The sequence below is a fragment of the Phocoena sinus genome, chromosome X (assembly GCF_008692025.1).
Source record: "Phocoena sinus isolate mPhoSin1 chromosome X, mPhoSin1.pri, whole genome shotgun sequence".
Lineage (NCBI taxonomy): Eukaryota > Metazoa > Chordata > Mammalia > Artiodactyla > Phocoenidae > Phocoena > Phocoena sinus.
The window spans coordinates 73,434,500-73,454,644 of record NC_045784.1 but is presented as its reverse complement, the minus strand read 5'-3'; the positions used below and the strand labels follow the sequence as shown (position 1 = coordinate 73,454,644).

Sequence of the window (20,145 nt, the reverse complement as noted above, 5' to 3'; positions counted from 1 at the left end):
TCAATTTAAAAACAGTCTTTTTATCTATACTTCTTGGAATTTCCCTAAGCTACTTCACTGGCAGTTTTTTTTCTTTTTAAGGTAACCTCTAAAAAGTAAATATAAGATATAAACTTTTAACTTATAATTTAATAGGAATGAACAAAACTACTTAAACCTGCATTGAAATTTAATTTTTGTCTAATTTTGTGATGTCACTTTGAGCAGCTGTGACATGAGTTAAGTGGGTCGTTTTACCTTTGTGTTGCTCAATCTAGTCAGTTCTGTACCTAATGTTGTTTATGCTTTGTTTACAATGGTACGGAAGGTCTGTACATAGGGTTGTTTAAATAGTAAAGGATGTGGCTCTCTAAAAGCTTCTTATACTCACAAGTTTTTCCTTGCCAGTAATTCTACTTTATTCCTAAAAAAAAGAAGTTATTCTTTATAAAAAGTCACAGTAAATTTTCTAGTTGTATGTAATTTTCTTTCCATTCTGGTCTTCACTAGTTATAAATAACACATGAAATGAGTTTCAAGGTAGAAAGCAGGAATCCATTTTGAAATGTTCTATAAAATAAAGAGTGATTTATGGTTTCATATGATTTGGGCTGAAAGCACTCAGGCTTTGCCAGGTCATCAAAGTCCTGTCAGGGGAATCTATTATATATTGTTTGATATGCTGGGAGTGGTGTAAGTATTTAATGTTTATCTTATGTAAGTATAGTGTTAGGAAAAATCAATTCCAGATACTAATACAATTTTAAGAATAGATCATAGAGTGCTAACCTAAATATTGTAGTTGTAAGTGATGAGGTTCAACATTAAGGATTTGGACTAAAAGGGGATTTTGAAAAATGAATAAATAATGGTTTCATTCCTATAAAATATTTTAGATAAGATTCTTGAAAATGCTAATTTCATACCTTTTTGGGCTTGATTTTAGCTTAGCTTCGTTTGATAGTGAAACATCTTTATTTTATCTAGACAGGTTTTGGAAAATCATAGAGCTGGGACTATGTGTTTGTTATATGATCATATAACATTCTATAAGCTTCTAATATATTTTTTCTAGTTGCCAACTTTATAACAGAACCTCAACTGAGAAGGACGTAATGTAACAAACTTCAGTTTCCCCTGTTACAAGCAGTTATGAAATGCTAATATAATACCTAGTATTTACCTGTGTTTGATAAAAATGACTTGCCAGTAAAAGTTGATGATCTTGCATCAGATTTATACATTTTTCCTACAATCCTTTGGCAGAGTTCTTTGAAACAGCCTCACTAATGAATTTAATGATGTGAAATATTTAAATGATATTAAGTATTTGATGAACTTCTGTAGCATACATCTGGAAAAGCCCTATAGTGTACGTATAGAAAAGGCTATTGGACTTCTTTTCAAGAAACTATTTTAAGTTGTTAGATCTTTGAGGATAACTTAAGTCAATAGTAAACAAATGGTAGTTTTTTTCCCTTCAGATAGCTTAAGTATAACTTCAGGTAACTTCAGATTTGTTATTGAAGGGGTAGGAAGAGAAGGAAAGAGAACCAGTATTTATTGAATGTCAGCAACATGCTAGGAGACTGTGTAAGGTGTTTTATATCATTTTTTAACCTATTCCTCCGTATATCCCTATGAGATATATTATTAGCCCTATATTACAGTTGAAAACATTGTACTTGTATATTTGTACTCAGATTTTTTACAGTGTGTTTCCAGTGTAATGCTGTGTGACTTAACCCTGATTATTTGTTTCTAACTCATGTCTGGCTTTCCCTTGTGGGAGAGACTGTATAATTCATTGTAATAAGCCTATATATGTTCCATATAAATGCCTCACAAGGATGTTGTGTGAATTTGAGTAATGATTCAGAAGCTAAGTAGTTCACTTTTTATGGTGCTAAGTGTTAAAAAAAAGGCTTTATTTTGAAATTAGTCAAGGGTTTAAAAGCTATTAAAATTGAGCTTATAAATATTAATTTAAACAAAACAAGCAGTTAGTTGTTTTACTTATTTTGCTGAATTATAAGTAAGACCAAAAAGTTTAATTATGTTAACTTTTCCTAAATAAGAATTTAAAAAAATGAAACCTAAAGCTCCAGTTTTATGCAAACTCATCCTTCGTGCTGTGCCTAGAGTTATTTTTCTGAAACACTGATTAGATCTTGTTCTTATGGCTAAAATCTTAGACTCCCTGTTGCTTACAGGTTCAAGTTCAGACTCCACAGTTTGGCTCCAACCACTCTTTTGGGCATCACTTTTTGGTACTCTCTTCCTTCACCCTTTGCCAAGAATATTCCCTTCCACTTTCCCTTTTCCTTCAGCTTTTTTCTTCTACACTTTTCAGTTGTGTTATTACAGATCTGAAAGACCCAGCTGGTTAGTGTCCCCTGCTCCTTGGAGCTTTCCATGACTCACCTCTACAGAGGGAATGCTTCTTTCCTTTGTGTTCCTCTAACAGTTTTAATTACCTTTATTATTTCAGTCCCTTTAAATTCTTATTCTTTAGACTCTGAGCTCTTTTAGGCTAGGCATTGCCTTTATCTTTTTTTCCTCTCACTACCTATCACAGTCTGTTCTATCCCTCTCTCTCTCTTCCCTTTCCCCATTATTGTATGTATTTCTTCTTTTCTTTCCTTAAACAGGTATTTATAGAGAATGTACTATGTGCCTCCTCTGTTCAAGGAACTTGGTGTTTATTGAATGGGTGGGAAGAAATATGAAATCCTGGCCAGGAAGACATTATTAACTGTATTATTAGTCTGTTGTTCTAATCATTCTAAGCATGAAGATATCTTCTGTTCAACACATATTTGTTGAAAACCTACCACAAGCGCTGCTTTACTGGGGATTCAGTGGTGAATAAAATATACACAGTCCCTGCTCTTATGAAGCTGACATTCCAGTAGGAAAGTGAGTTGTGGCCACAAAGAGACAGGGAACCCAACCTTGTAAAGTCAGACAAATTGTCCAGACCTCTATGTGTCTGTGGCTTCTTTGTCTATAAAACTGTGTAGCATTATATAACATTAAAGCATATTGAAAATGCAGCACTTCAAAGGATCTAGAATGGCCAAGACAATATTTAAAAAGAATGAAGTTGGAGGACTTATTCTACCTGATTTTAGGACTTAACCGTAAAATGTACAATAATCAAGACAGTGTGGTAGTGGCATAAGGATAGACACATGGATTAATGCAACAGAGAGTCCAGAAACAGACCCCCACTGACATGGTCAATTGAGTTTTGATGAAGTTACCAAGGTAGGAAATAGTCTTCAATAAATCATGCTGGAATAATTGGATATCGACATTAAGAGAGGTACCTAAACCTTTTCTTCATAACATACACAAAATTTAAGTCAAAACAGATCATTGCCATATGGACACCAAAGGGGGAAAGGGTGGGGGTGGGATGAAGTGGGAGATTGGGATTGACCTATATACACTAATATGTATAAAATAGATAACTAATGAGAACCTGCTGTATAGCACAGGGCATTCCACTTTGCTGTACAGTAGAAACTAACACAGCATTGTAAAACAACTATACCCCAATAAAAACATAAAACAAACAAACAAACAAAAAAACCCCAGATCATTGGCCTAAATCTAAGAGCTAGCACCGTAAATCTTCTAGAAGAATTTAGGAGAAAATCTTTGTGACTTTGAATCAAGTAAAAGTTTCTTACATAGAATACAGAAAGCATGAATCATAAAAGAAAAAATAGTAAGTTGGACTTCATAAAGATTAAAACATTAGCTTATCAAAAACACAGGAAATGAAAAGGTAAGCCATTGATAAAGAGAAAATACCTGTAAGGCATATATTTGAAAAAGGACTTGTATCCAGACAATATAAAATTCTCTTACAACTCAATTATAAAGCAATCCAATAATAAAATGAGAAAAATACTTGAATAGATACCACACAAAGGAAACTATATGGATGGTCAAAAAGCACATGAAAAGATTCTCAGCGAAATGCAACTTAAAACCACAATGAGGTGCCACTATACCCACACTAGAGTTGGTAAGATTTAAAAGACTAAAAATAAGAAGAATTGGTGACAGTGTGGAGCAACTGGAAATCTCATACAGTGCTGGTGGGAATGCAAAACTATATAGCCATTTCAAAAAATGAAGTTTCTTAAAATGTTAAAATACACTTACCATGTGACCCAGCAATTCCACTCTTAGGTATTTATCTGAGAGAAATGAAAACATATGTCCACTGGAAGACTTATACATGAATGTTCATAGTATCATTATTTCATGATAGTCCCAAACTGGAAACAATCCAAATGCCCATCAACTGATGTACAGATAAAAAAAGAAAATGATGATATACAATGGATTAGTAACAACTAGAAAGAATGGAGTGCTGATACAACAACATGGATGAATCTCAAAAGTATCATATTAAGTAAAAAAATCACGAAAATATTATATATACTGTTCTGTATGATTCCATTTACATGAAATTCTAGAAAAGGCAAATCTGGTTTCCTGGGGCATGAGGAAGGGATGAAGATTAATTACAAAGGGGCTCGAGGAAAATTTGGTGGTGATGGAAGTGTTCTAAAATGTGATTGTTGTGGTAGTTGCATGACTGTACATTTACTAAAATTTATTCACAGTTAAAAAAAAAAGCATGAAGATAATAGGCCCTTACCATTTAACACAGAAATAGCCTATCAGTTTCACGAACTTGAGGGGATGTCTGGATGGAAATATTAAGGGAAAACACAAATGATAATCATTTTGGTTTTATGTAATTTGAACTTAAATCATGTTCAGTATTGAAATCTGTCCTTGGTTTTGCCTTGTCAGCAGAGACATGACTCCTGACTGTGTTGATCGCAACCGTGGGAATAACCACATGCCTATTTGCCTATCCAGAGTAACAGCTAATTTGATCCAAATAGAGGAGGGTAATTTTATTATTGTTTGCCATTGGAGTTGGCATCTGGTAAAAATGGGTGTATGTTTGGAGTAGTATTTAGGTGAAAATGTAGTGCTTCTAAAATATCTTTCTGAAGAAAATAAAAGTAGGTATTCTTTATAGAGCAAGTACCCTCTGCTTAACAACTGAACAACGCTATGAGGTAGATGGTGGTATTCCCATTGATGGATGAAGAAACAAAAGCTAAGAGAAGTCAAGTGACTTGCCTGAGATCTCATAGCTAGTTACGCAGCAAAACTAAGATTCAAACTTAACTCTGTCTGACTGGGACCATGCCCATTTCATTATGTTGCTATCCTGCCCTTACATCCTCATTCTCAGACTCTTGTCCAAGTTGGAGAGAGTGAATTTACCATGGTAATTTGAGTTTGTGATGCTGAATTACTGAATTACTTGATCTTTGGCAAGTTATTTAACATTTCTCATCCCATTTTTTTTGCATGGATAATACTGCCTGCTTCCCAGAGTTATAATGAGGAATAAATGAGATGATGTATATGAAAATGCATTGTGAATCATAAAGCCCTGTACTGATGTTTGGTGATGTATTATTAATGCTGTCATTATTACACACGTAAACATACTACTAATCCTGCTTCCTGAATATTTCTTTGCTATTGTCCTTTTTAAGCCACTTAGCATCTTTTACAGTACCATAGTGACTGAATTTCATTAATAAGGAAAGTTATTTTTTAGATATAAAAAGTTCAGATAGTCTTAAGACAAAAGACATTAGAACAATACAGTTTTAACCGTTTGAAGAACTAAGTATGCTTAACTATTTAGAATTTTCCTTTCTTCTATTTCCTCCTACACCACAAAATTTTTTCCTGTGTATTATATCCAAAGTTAAGGTTGCAACTTTATGATGGCTTATTTCCAATAATTGATATTTAATGGCTATATTCAGTACATTTGGTCAGAACTTCTTTTTTGAACCAAACATTTTATACCCACAAAGCGTTCACCACTAGAAAACTCTAGTTCTTCCATGAATGCAGCAGAATCTTTTGTTTAATGTGGTTTTAACTACAGATTGACTACACAAGTTGCTTCCATATGCATATTGCTTTTTACATAAAGAAGATAATCATTCTCTTTTCTTGAAATCCTTGATGCTTAGTGTGTAGTTTAAACCCTTGCCAAAAGAATGCTATTTCTTTTCTACTAGGTAAAATTCCAAGAGGTCCGTGGTATCTCATTGTAGTGAAACAGTAGCAGCACTAAACTTTCAAAACATGCTTTGTTCATCGGACTGATATAAAAGATTTAATAGCCTCTGTTGAAATGGTATCTCTTATGATAAAAAGTTATGGAAGAGTCTTAAATTTACAACATAGAGTATTAACTAGTTGATGTAGCTGAACATCTGAATTTTTTATTATAAAATTGTTATCTTTAGTAAATTTTTTTGGTTCTGGTAGTAGTAATATATATATTTCCTTTTATGATAACAAACTTTATGGTGTGGCTTAATTTAATTCCCAAACAGTAATATTCTTATCAAACTGCTGTATTAACCAGAAGTAAAATAATATATCATGTAAATGGCCTCTTTTTAAATTAGTTAAGCTATTGCTTAAACTGAAAAATGTATGCCATTCCCCCAAAGAGGCACTGTGGCTTGGAGTTAAGATTTGGGTTAAAATTTCAACTCTAGAATTTTTTTTTTGTAAAGCATTGGGCAGCAAGTTAACCAATTTGCACCCTAGTTTCTTCTTCATCTCTAAAATGTGTATGCAGATCCTTCTCTCTCAGTGCATTTGGGAGAATCAGATGAGCTAGTGTGTGAACATAGTTTCTAAATAACAAAGTGCTATATGAACAATATTTTGACAGTTGCTCATTTATGGTAATTGGTAGATAAAAAGAGTTTAAGTACTTGATTTTTAAAAACCTCTCTTCCACATGATAAAATTTTCAGTACTAGTAGTATATGTTTAAGAAACATCATTCAACAGCATAATAATATAAACTATAATTTTGAATACAAGAATGAGCCTCTTTTGTTAAACTCTCCTATACAGCGATGGCATGAATATTTTTTGTGTTTTTTATATATATATATATTTCTACATTCTAAATGATATAGGTGTATGTTTTTATAGGTTTGCCTGAATCCATCATTGCGGCTGCATGTTCAAGAAGTGGCCAGAGGGTTCTGCATGTTGATTCGTAAGTTTATCAATGGTAGCATTTGATACTTCCTAAATACCTCTATACAAAATTAAAATTTAAATATACACACGTGTTTGTGTATATATATACATCCTATATAAACTTTTTAAGTTAGGAAAATAATTGGAATTGTTTAATTTTCACCAAAAACATGTGAAATATATAATGTACAGGTTTTACTATTATACTCTGTGAAATAGTGTTCTGTTTCCTTTGAGGATAAACCAAATGTACCATAATTTTATTTTTCACATGAGTGATTTTGTTTTTTTAAACGATAATTCTCCAAGAGGCTTGGAAACCTCACACCTGACCATTTAATTATATACATGTGTGGGTGTGTAAAACCTGTATATGCTGTTGTATTTTAGGCTTTGTATTTGATTGTTGAAAAACTCAGCTGATAAGAGTATGTGGTTTTCTTAAAATTCATCAAAATTTAAACTATTAGAAAAATCTAGAATATCTAGAATTTTGTTTTCCCCTTTTTCCTTAAATGTGATGATAAAAAGAAAGTTAATGGAAAATTCAAGTTTAAGATAAAGCATAAATCTTTCCCTTCCTGCTTCCTCCTGAAACAAACCCTTAACTTTTTGCCTATTTATTTAATGCTTTTGACCGTTGTATTTTGGCCCTTTAATTGTTCATTAAATAGGAGTAGAAAGGAAACAAGAAATAATGACTTTATATTTTCTGTTTGATAGTAACTGCAAGTTTTTCAGAATGTCGGAATACTAAGAATAACAAGATTTGCTATAGTTCACAGTGCCTTCTCATATATTATCCCATTGTAAATATGTAGGAATCCAAAAGTGGTATTAGTTCATTTACCCTTTCTAAATTTATTTTCAAAGCATAACTACTCAGTTATTGGATGAAATTTCTAAATTAAATTAGTTTCTGTTCTCAAGTCCTGCTCTTGGAATTCTCTTTCACTATCATATGTGTAACTGCTGTGTTAATGTCTTAATTCAGTCTTTTTGACATATGGATTCACATGCTGAAAAACTTGCTGCCTTGAAAGCTGAGGTACTGAGCCAGTGTGCTTTAAAAAGGCTTAATAAGAATGTAAATTCAAATTTATTTCTGATAATGTTAATTAACCTAAAATTGAAAATAAAATCTTAAATTTCCCAAAGTTATTTGTTGTGCTCACACTGTAAGCTACTTCCCATATCAGTTTCTTTGCACGTTATATAATTTAACTCTCGTCACAGCTGAGTGAGGAGGGTGGTGTTATCCCAATTTAGCAAATGGGGGTGGGATGTGAGGCATAGAGAGGTTAAGTAATTTTTCTAACTTTACCCAGCTAGTGCATGTCTAAGTTTAAATGCAAATTTCTTTTGTGTTTTCTTATTCTAAAACCTGAGATCTTCACACAATGAAGAATATTTTATAAATCACATAGGGTTTACTGATATTACAAAGTAAATTTTGATTAGGAATATAAGAAGTTAAATCTAATTTCGGTAAACAATGAATCAATTAGAAAGACTTGATAATGTTAAGAACTTATACCTTAATACATAGTATTTCAAAGTGACAAAACTTTTCTATTTTAGAGCCTCAGGCTTGGTAGCTTTTGAGAGTTTAGATACATCTAGGTATTGATTTATAGAATGTTTTCCTGCTCTGAGCCAGGTTTAAGTATTTTCTCATTTTTGTTCATTTTAGCATTTATGGTTCTTCATAGTTAGATTCAATTTTCCCTAGCCCTTTCATTTCTGCTTTACATCTACAATAGTACCGTATGTCTCTGTTCCACGGACATGCCTTACCATGCTTTCTTTTTTTTTTTTAACATCTTTATTGGAGTATATCTTTTTTTTAAATAACTTTTAAATTGTGGTAAAAAGAACACATAACATAAAATTTGCCATCTTAACTATTTCTAAGTGTATACAGTTGAGTAGTGTTAAGTATATTCATATTGTTATGTAGCAGATCTCCAGGACTTTTGATATTACAAACCTGAACTCTATGCCCATTAAACAATAACTCTCCATTCCTCTTCCCCCCAGCCCTGGCAACTACCATTCTACTTTCTGTCTCCATGAATTTTACTTCTCTAGATTCCTCATATAATTGGAATTATATGTTGTCTTTTTGTGATTGGCTTATTTCAGTCAGTATAATGTCCTCAAGGCTCATCCATTTTGTATCATGTGTCAGAATTTCCTTCCTTTTTAAGGCTGAATAATATTCCATTGTATGTATATACTATATTTATTCATCTGTTTATAAACATTTGACTCGCTTCCACCTCTTGACTATAGTGAATAATGCTGCTATGAACATGGATGTGCAAATATATCGTCAAGATCCTGCTTTCAGTTCTTTTAGATATATACCCAGAATTGATATAGTAATTCTATTTTTAATTTTTTGAGGAACTGCCTTACTACTTTCCATAGCAATGGTACCTTTTACATTTCAACCAACTTCCCGTGCTTTGGCTCCAACTGGGAAGTTGTGTATGGGCTTTTAAGCTAGTATACCTGGGTTTAAGTCCTGGTTTCTTTACTTACTAGGTGTGTAACCTTTGACAAATTAATTAATCTTTCTGTAACTCAGTTTCTTGATATAAAGTGCATTATAATAGTAATTTATAAGATTGTTTATTGGATTAAATAAAATAATCAATGTAATGGATTTATAACAGTGCCTGAAACATAGTAAGCCCTTAGTAAATGTTAACTTATATTACTCTAACAATACTGTTGTTTGTTGTTGTTGAGAAATGTTGTTCTTTGGTAGGTGAATTCTCTTTTTTATTTTCTGATTGCTTTGATATTCTTCTGTTTGTCTTTATAGTTATATAGTCTTCCTCTTATCTGTCAAGGTGTGGATTTTATTTCTATTTATACTGTTCAGAAATTGTTTTGTTTCTTGAAATCAGATGACTTATGCCTTTTGTTGGTGGGAAAACCCTCAACTGTTTCTTCAAACATCTCTCTTCTTTCTTTTGGAAATTCTCTTATGAATTGCACCTTTTCATTCTATCCTTTATGCCTTTTAATGTCACTTTCATATTTTTCATCTTTTTACCTTTTGATACAGCATTCTGAGTAGTTTTCTCAGCTTTATCTTCTTGTTCTGGGGTTAGCAACTATGGCCCACAGGTCAGCCACTTGTTTTTTTTTTTTTTTTTTTTTTAATAAAGTCATATTGGAACACAACCATGCTTATTATATACTTATAGATATACATGTTTACATATTGACTATGGCTGCTTTCACACTACAAAGTCAAAGAGTTAAGTAGTTGCAACAAAAACTGTGTGGTGTGCAAAGCCTAAAAATTTACTATCTGGCCCTTTATAGAAAATGTTTGCAGACCCTCTAGTTCATTAACTCTGTCTTTAGATGAGTCTAATTTTCTATTTATCCTAGCTATCATTTTCTTCAATGACTCTCATTTCTAGAAGTCCTGTTGGGTTATTTTTTAAAGCCATCGTGTTCTTTCTTTGTGTTTCAATTCATTTTTTTAAAAACGTATGAAATATTTTATGTGAAGTTCTTTGAGGTTTAATACTGCTCTTTGTCATTTTCTCTCCATCTTCAGGGTCAGTACTTTTTCTTATTTCCTTTCCCTAAAATTTCCAGTTTTTCTTTAGCAGGGCTTTATCTGTGGGAATGCTGTGTGACCTGTTTGAGGGGGTATGTTCGTACCAAGTGGTTTTGCATTTACTTTTGCCTGGTCAGCCAGTGCTATTACTGACCATATTAGTTCCTATTGCTGCTGTAACAAATTACCACAAATGTAGTAGCTTAACACAACACAAAGTTATTCTTTTACAGTTTTGCAGGTCAGAAGTATGAAATGAATCTTACGGGTCTGAAATCAAGTTGTAGGCAGGCAGTGTTACATTCCTTTTGGAGGATTCAGGGGAGCATCTGTTTCCTTATCTTTTTCAGCTTCTAGAGGCCACCTCATTCCTTGGCTCATGGCCCCTTCTTCCATCTTCAAGAGCCTCACTTCACCCTCTATCGTGCTACCTTGTTTTTCTGCCCTTGACCTTCTTGCTTCTCTCATAAGGAACCTTGTGTTTACATTGGGGCCTACCTGGATACTGTAGGATATTCCTCCCATCTCAGGATACTTTATTTATGCATGTTAGCAAAGTCCGTTTTGTCATATAAGAAAGCTTATTCACAGCTTCTGGGGATTAGGACATCGACAACTTTGGGGAACCATCATCTACTACACTGGCTCAAAACAATTTGTATGTTAATTTCTAGGCTTGAGGGTTCTTGGTTTATGTGAGTAGCATGTATTAGAACACCATAATCACCTGTGGTTCAAGTTTGCAGTTGTAAATTCTCATAGAAATTTCCCCTTCCGCCTACAGCCTGCTTCAACAGTATCCCATCATGTACTCTCTCTTAAGTACACAGTATTCTCTCACATCTTTATGCCTTTTTTCAGGCTGGTCCCTATTCTATGCGAATAGAGTACTCCTTCTTTAGGACATAGCTAGTATACCACTTTCTAGTGATGTCTTCCTTGATAATCCAAGTAGTATTAATTTTTTCTATTTGCCTGTACTTTCAAGTCTTCTGTACATTCTTATAATATTTTTCACACAGTATTATTATTGTTTATAGACCTCTTGGCTCTATTAGACTTTTAGAGATTAGGGATCATGTCTTAGTCATCTTAATATCCCCAGTGCCTGAGAGGTCTGGAATACAGCAGTCCCTAAATAAATATTTGATAAATATTATATATGCCAAGCCACTGTTCTAGTGATGGGAATTTAGAATTGCCTCATATATACTCAGTGCAACATTGGTCCTTGCTCATCTACAGATGGTAGATTCATGGTAGTTTGGAAGGGAGTTATCTGTTGATGAGAAAGTTGAGGTTTGCCCATAGTCAAACAAGCAGATGACTGGGGACAAACTCAGATCTTATTCCTATTCCAACATTCTTTGAAATATACGACACTGTCTTTGTTGTTGATGTACCTGTATATATTTATTAAAAACCAATTAGTTGAATTATTCTAACTAATTCTAATTTGTAGACACAGTAGAAAATCATTACCTTTTTTTTTTTGCTTATTTCTCAATTAAGTTCTACTGTTGAATAGATTAGAATCATGCTTCTCAAACTGTAGTGGTGTTCTGGCGCTTGGGGTGGTGGTGGCATATGAAGCCAAAGGATAAACAGTGGAGCATCTGCCTGGTGTGTAAATTTTATAAACATTATAATACATTAAATGCATTAAAATATTAAGATTTTCTGAACAAATTTTAGATTTGTGGTAAAGTTGAAAAATTAGTACAGAGAGGTTCTGTATATACTTTATTCAGCTTCTCCTAATGCTAACATCTCATGTAGCCGTAGTACCATTATCAAAACTTAGAAATTAATATTGGTGGAATACTAAACTGTAGACCTAATTTGAATTTCACTGATTTTTTTCAATAATGTTATATTTCTGTTTCAGGTTCTGGTCCAGGATCCCACTTTGCATTTAGTTGTTAATAATCTCAAATTATCTCCCCCAAGGTACACTAATGTTTGCCTAATGGTCATTTTCTATTTTCCTCTTCCCATTTTCACTTATTTATTGCAATTCTTCTGTAAATAAGAGCTGTCTCTTCTTCCTCATTTATTTATTTATTAAATTATATGTATCACTGTGGGTTCATAGATATTTATTTTATACTATGGGTTATAATCTCATACTACCATTGTTTATTTTGTTGTTCAAATTGTTTCAGCTTTGGTCATTGTGAGTTCCTTCCAGTTGGTTCCTGTGTCCTTGTGAAATAGCCTATCCTTGTTTGAGCACTTCCTTTCTTTCTGACACTGCAAGATGCTCCAGCCTCATCTTGTGTTTTCCCTGTTCTAGCCCTAGAATCAACCACTTTTCCAAGAGCCCTCTCTCTGTGTATTTAAGAATGGGATTTAGAAACCAAGTTCTGAATACTAGGTATCATTACTACTGGGCTTCCCTTATCTCCACATCCTCTCCAACATTTGTTATTTGTGTTCTTTTTGATAATAGTCATACTGACAAGTATGAGGTGATATCTCATTGTGGTTTTGATTTGCATTTCCCTGATGATGAGTGATGTTGAGCATCTTTTCATGTGTTAGAGAATGTTCTGATTTCATTCTTTTACATGTAGCTGTCTGGTTTTCCCAGCACCAGTTATTGAAGAGACTGTCTTTCCTCCATTATATATTCTTACTTCCTTTGTTGTAGATTAATTGACTATAAGTACATGGTTTATTTCTGGGCTCTCTATTCTGTTCCGCTGATCTATGTGTCTGTTTTTGTGCCAGTACCAGACTGTTTTGATTACTGTAGCTTTGTATTATAGTCTGAAATCAGGGGGCATGATTCCTCTAGATCTGTTCTTCTTACTCAAGATTGTTTTGGCTATTCGGGGTCTTTTGTGTTTCCATAAAGTTTTTGAATTATTTGTTCAGGTTCTGTGGAAAATGCCATTGGTATTCTGATACAGATTGCATTGACTCTTTAGATTTCCTTGGGTAGTATGGTCATTTTAACAATTTTTCTTCTTCCAGTCCAAGAGCACAGTATATCTTTCCATCTGTTTGTATCTTCTTCAGTTTCTTTCATCAGTATCTTATAGTTTTCTGAGTATGGGTCTTTTACCTCCTTAGGTAGGTTTATTCTTAGGTATTTTATTCTTTTTGATGCGATGGTAAATGGGGTGGTTTTTTTTACTTTCTCTTTCTGATAGTTCATTGTTAGTGTATAGAAATACAACAGATTTCTGTTCATTAATTTTGTATTCTTCAACTTTACTGAATTCATTGAGCTCTAGTAGTTTTCTTGTGGCGTCTTTAGGATTATCTATGTATAGTATGATGTCATCTGCAAACAGTGACAGTTTTATTTCGTTTCCAATTTGGGCTCCTTTTATTTCTTTTTCTTGTCTGATTACTGTGGTTAGGACTTCCAATACTATGTTGAATAAGTTTGGTGAGAGTAGGCATCCTTGCCTTGTTCCTGATCTTACAGGAAGTGCTTTCAGCTTTTCGCCATTGAGTATGGATTTTAGCTGTGGGTTTGTCATATATAGCCTTTATTACATGGAGGTAAGTTCCCTGCATGCCCACTTTCTGGAGAGTTTTTATCATACATGGATGTTGAATTTTGTCAAAAGTTTTTTTCTGCATCTATTGAGATGGTCATATGGTTTTTATTCTTCAATTTGTTAATGTGGCGTATCACATTGATTGATTTATGGATATTGAAAAATTCTTGCATTCCTGGGAAGATGTACTTTTTTTTTTGTTTTATACTTAAACAACATTTTAACTTGCCAAAAATGTGATTTTCCAATTAATTGTAATGGGCTATATATTATTTTATTCATACAAACACACTGCAATTTATTTAACCAATTCTCTACTGCTGTATTTGAGGCTGTTTCCAGTTTGCTGTTATAAGTAAAATGTGGACATCCATATACATATGGCTTTTATTTAAAAATTTCTAATATTTTGGGAAAAAGGGTATTTTCCCAAATTTTTACCACATTTGTATATTTGTAAAATCACCTTATGATCTTTTTCTTTAATTTAAAAATTCACAAAGTCAGTGACCTTAACGAAATTGTGTAACTGCTGTGCCTCAATAAGCTTAAGTGTTATGATAAGGAATTAGGTAAAATTCTCTCTTTTTTTTGCAGGAAGATTTATGTAGTTAGCCAGCAGAATAGTGACCTGGACTGATTATTTCATCCTGATGAACTGTTGAGTGGTATTGTTTTTCTAATCTTGGTTAAAGTCTTTCTTACATTAAAACATTAAATATTAACTGAGACAAAAGCTATAGGAATAAGAGCAGACAAAAATGTACTTTGAGTTTTTTTATGTGTATGGACTACATTCATGATTTTGTGAAGATCAACTTAGTACTTTAACCTCCTGACACTGTTTACATTTATATACCATTTAAGTGATGATAGTTGATGGTTCTGAAATGACTCATTATAAAATCCTAAGTACAACCTTTGTTGATTTATAAGCACTATCCAAGCATTATCACTATCAACAGCAGCTAATCTCATTTAAAATAGTCATTTCATTGCTGTGTTGTCATAAAATTCACAGGCAGATTTTAAATTAAAGTTAACTTCTGCCAAATTGTAATTGAAGGAGCTCTATTTTTGTGTGCCAGTTATCTGTCTAAATAAATGTAAAATCTGTGGTTCTTTTTAGAGAACTACATTTACAGTAGATATTAATGAGCTGTTGACATGTGAAAGTTCGAGAATAGGTGCTGTGATTTAGAAAAGCAATTAGCAATTCGGAATGTAGAGATTGGCATTTACTTTAATCTTGAAGTTGCTGGAGGGAGGTGCAACAGGACCAAAAGTTTACACTTGAACAGAATCTACTTCTACCAATAATTGTTCATCTGCACATCCTCAATCAGTCTTTTCTTCTAATCATATGTCATTGTTTAGTTTTATTTTGTTTCCTATAAGTCTTTACTTTCTACTGTAACTGCTTCAGACAAAGAGAAAATAAACTAAATAATTGAAAATGATGATGTTACCTCACTGAATTAATCCAAATTCATGATTTCTTAGAGTCTTTTTTAAAAACGAGTATTCAGTGTTTGAAGTCTTTACATCCGATTCTGTTAAGTATTTAGTGGATTTATGATGTCAACCCAAATGAAAGTCACAGATACAGCTGTTGATGTTTTAGTCTTATGTAATAACCATATTATTATTTCTAAAAGTTGAAAACATTGTTATACTTTAATAGTTTGACCAAAGAAGGATATTAATCTAAATAGTATTATCTTGTGGGGTTAGGAACTGATGTCACCATTACATGTCTATCAGTTTCTGGGCTAGATTTCTGTTTGGTCTGACAAATGACATTTTTGTTTTCTATTTAGCAACTGTGTCTAGTTAAGAATTATTTAGGAATTGTGATAAAGAGAAGTAAACAATTATTTTGTCTCTGGTTTGTTTTCTGTTTTTGTTTGTTTGAAAAAACTTTTTGCCTTTAATCAAAAATATTCATATGTTCGTCATAAAAATGTAAGCAATGTATATGTCTGTATATTACATGCACATATACATAAAAATATACATGTCATTCTGCCCACATACCACTCCTGAGAGACCACTGTTGTTGTGGTGTATTCTATCTGGTGGAATTAAAGATAGTTTTATGAGAATGGATGAATGCATGAGTGAAAGGATAAAATGAATTGAATTGATGAGGTGAAAATATGCCATAATAGTGTCTCATCATCGTGTCTGTTTGCACATTCTTTTCACATTTAAGGATTTTATTTAGTAATATTATGTTATGGTACTAATAGTGGAAAAAACAATTAAAAAACAATTTTTACACAGATAAATAATTGATCAAAACTAGATGAGATCATATAGGATTATATTAGGAAAATTCATTCCAGTAAGTTTCTTGAGAGTTGTAGAGCTATGGTTGACCAGGATTTCAAAGGACACTTTCTGGGTTTACTGTTTCTCCACCATTGATTTGACATTATTTTGACATCCCCTTTTCCTCTATATCATTTTTCATCTTTATGTTTTGGCACTGAGGTGGGAGACACTAAAATTTGCCAAGAATTCTCACTTCTCAAGAAATGTATACATTATGATTAGAAACCAGTTGTAAAACCAGATGAGATTATGGGTATTGCTAGTCCCCGAGTATTGAGAGGTGAACAACAAAACAGATCATGACTCCTGCCCTCATGATGACCTTGGACCCTAGTAGGGGGAAATAGACATTAAACATGCTTAAATTTTATATTATAAATTGTGCTTATGAAGGAGAAAAGGGAAGTGCTCTAAGAGAGTAATGGGGGTATTATTTAGATTTGGTGGTAGGAGGGTGGCTTGAATGGGAGTGGTTACAATAACTTCTTATTGACTTCTCACCATGGATATGGGACTATAAGGATCTTTGAGAACTAGCATCATTTTCCTTTTATAGAAAGAGTTAAAGTGATTTCTTATTAGAGGCATTATTTTTGTGTGGCTTAATAGAACTCTACCTCATTGAGTCACCTCAGAAATTGCATCTGCAGTTGTGTGTCAAATGAATTTTATGATGTTTTTCTGCCCTGGAAATTAATATGTGGAATTGTGTGAAAAATTTCAGTCTGATGCCTTGCTTCTGCAGTGAAAGAACAAAAATAATCGGTTCAGATGTTCAATGATTATTGGCTCCTAAAAAAAGGAACCAGTATTGATTCAACAGCTAATCCTATTGTGAAGTTTCTTTTTAGTGGTTTTAGTTTGTGAAAATTCAGGTCTGTTTATGTTTTTTTAATGCAAAAATAAAACAACATGTTTGTTTCTCTTATACTGGAATACTTGCACATATGTCAATAAGGTAGCTCAAAGATAAGTATTTGAAAGGTTTTAGATTTAAGACTACCATAAAGGGATAAGGAAGTAAAAGAAATGTAACCTCACTTAGAAGAAGAAACTATTTTTTACCTTCTATTACCTAGATGAAAGGAAGAAAACCTCGCTGTGTCTCCTGTAAGGATGAGAAAAATATATCAAAGAAGGAAGTGTTACCCTAGCTTTTCCCTTTCTCTGTTCCCCCATGTTAAAGACATTTCCTGAAGTCTGTGGCACTAATTTATGAATGAAAGTAGTTTTCAGTTGCTTAACATAATCTAGTATTCAGGATGGTGTATGCTGTTACAAACAACGTGCTGTAATAATAATAGCTACCATTTACTGAATATTTGCTCAGTACTGTGTTAGGTACTTTACAAATATTAAGCTATTTAATTTTTATTATATTTCTCTAAAAGAAGTATAAATTCTCTCCTTCTGCAGATGAGGAAACAAACTCAGAGAATTGAAATAACTTGTCCAATGTCACATTTCTATTAAGGGGACGAACCAGGATTTAAAGCCAGGTCCATTAGACTGCAACGCCTATGCTCTTTCACTAAGATAAGCTGTAGGGTTGGAAGATAAACAAATCCTGGGTTTGATGATCAAGAGACCCAATTCAGGCTGTTACTCTGTCACTGATTAGTTATGTGACTTATGTTGTTTTCTTCAACTGTAAAATTGGCGTAGCGTACCACCTACCTTGAAGAGTCCCTGTGAGGGACCGGTGGGATACATGTAAAAAATTGAGGTGTGGCCAGCAAGGTCTGACAGTCATATGTACCAGGTTCACTAAAAGGCTTTTACTTTGAAATCACTGGGAATATGTTCAGTCTTTATTTTGGAGGGCAGTGTGGGAAAAAAAAAAATCCTTGGAAGCAATTTGTGAATTTTTATGGTTTTGAGACAGAAATGTCATTTTATCTTTAGTTCACTGAAATCTGTATGACAGGAGCTTCATTTGCAAATGACAATTCTTGCATAAGGAGGATTTTTTTCCTATAGAGCTCAAACAGAGGCTAGATTGATTGAGATAGCTCTTTGCAGAAATCATGATATATCAGCATCTCTCTAGATATTACTAACTTTTACTTGTTTTATTCAGTGGGTTTGAATGAGGATAGCTTTCACACAGACCAGAAAACTACAGGCAAAGATAATTGAATGTACATATGCATTTTTCACTACCTCTCCTTGCCCCCTCAACCTTCTTCCTCTTGAGCAATTTCTTTATCATTCACCCTCCTTCTCCTTCGAAAAGGAGGGTTTTGTTTTTACTTTGAAACAGCAACTGTTCTTACCAGCTCCTTGGAGCTTTGAAGACTACTAATCAGCTTGACAGCTGGAAGCAGAGTGATCGACAGCAATAAAGCTTAAAGCTTTTTCTTATCACTCTGATTTCTCTTTTTTTCCCCATTAATGAAACTAGAGTTTGATTTGCCTTTCCATGGCAAAGCAAGGGTAAATTTTAGGAGCTGTGACTATGAAGTAGAGGATAGGGAAAAAGGGAGAGGGGGTCAACAATCTTCAATCCTTTGATTTGTCAGTTCTGTTGTTCTCTCAGCAGTCCCCATTCTTGTCTCTCTCTCTTCTTCCTTCTCAGGGTTGTCAGTGAACCTAGCTATGCCTGGCTGGCACTGGACTCTGGTAATTGCCAATGAAAAGGGCACTGGAGACTCCTGTGGGTGTGTTCTCCTGTGTCTACACTTGGCATGGGGCGGGGAGGATGATAACTTACTATGTGCTAGGCACTGCTTTAAGTGCTTTCATTCCTATATTTAAGATAAATCGAGGCTTTTAAAGAGTAACTGTAAGGTTATTGGCTGAGGTCACACAGCCAGTAAGAGGCACAGCTGGGGTTTGAACCCAGGTCCATATGATCCTGAAGCCTTGACTAATAGCAATGCATTTACTCCTCTTAGTTAACAATTATGACCATGTATTAAGGGTTCCAAGATGACCAAACTGCTGTTATTGCCCTTAAGTTTCTCCTGGTCTAGTCAGAGGAAACACTCATGCAGTCTAATTACAAGACAATATAAAAATTGTATAATGATTCATTCATTAGTGTATAGGCTAGGCTACCGTGAAGCAATCATATCGGTTATACTGGGCTACAGTAAAGCAATCATATTACTACCTCTTTATCAATGCATGAATTGTTATACCTGTAAATATATGTGAATTTCTTTTTTCACATTAAAAAAGACAGTATGGGGCTTCCCTGGTGGCGCAGTGGTTGAGAGTCTGCCTGCCGATGCAGGGAGCGCGGGTTCGTGCCCTGGTCCAGGAGGATCCCACGTGCCGCGGAGCGGCTGGGCCCATGGGCCATGGCCGCTGGGCCTGTGCGTCCGGAGCCTGTGCTCCGCAGCGGGGTGGGGGCGGGGCGAGGCGCAGCGGTGAGAGGCCCGCGTACCGCAAAAAAAAAACAGGATGACGGCTCTTACAGAAGTATGTGCAGAGCTCTAGAAGCACAAAGATCAGTTTTATTTATATATTGGAGAGCTGAAGGCTTCACAGGGAAAATGATACTGGATTTGAGTAGTTGTGACTGGTTTGACTAGTTCCACCATTAGTTTTGTGATGGAATAGCCTTGGGTATAGGATATAGCATTAATAAAA

At 33.9% G+C, this 20,145-nt stretch overlaps 1 protein-coding gene across 1 annotated transcript in view; it reads left to right on the top strand.

Moving 5' to 3' along the window:
* The window catches only part of CHM (CHM Rab escort protein), a 210,795-nt gene that overhangs the window by 34,259 nt on the left and 156,391 nt on the right, over window positions 1-20,145 (top strand). The window contains exon 2 of the mRNA XM_032620454.1: window positions 7,060-7,126. Within this exon, the coding sequence (XP_032476345.1) occupies window positions 7,060-7,126 (67 nt within the window). The remainder of the gene's footprint in view (window positions 1-7,059; window positions 7,127-20,145) is intronic.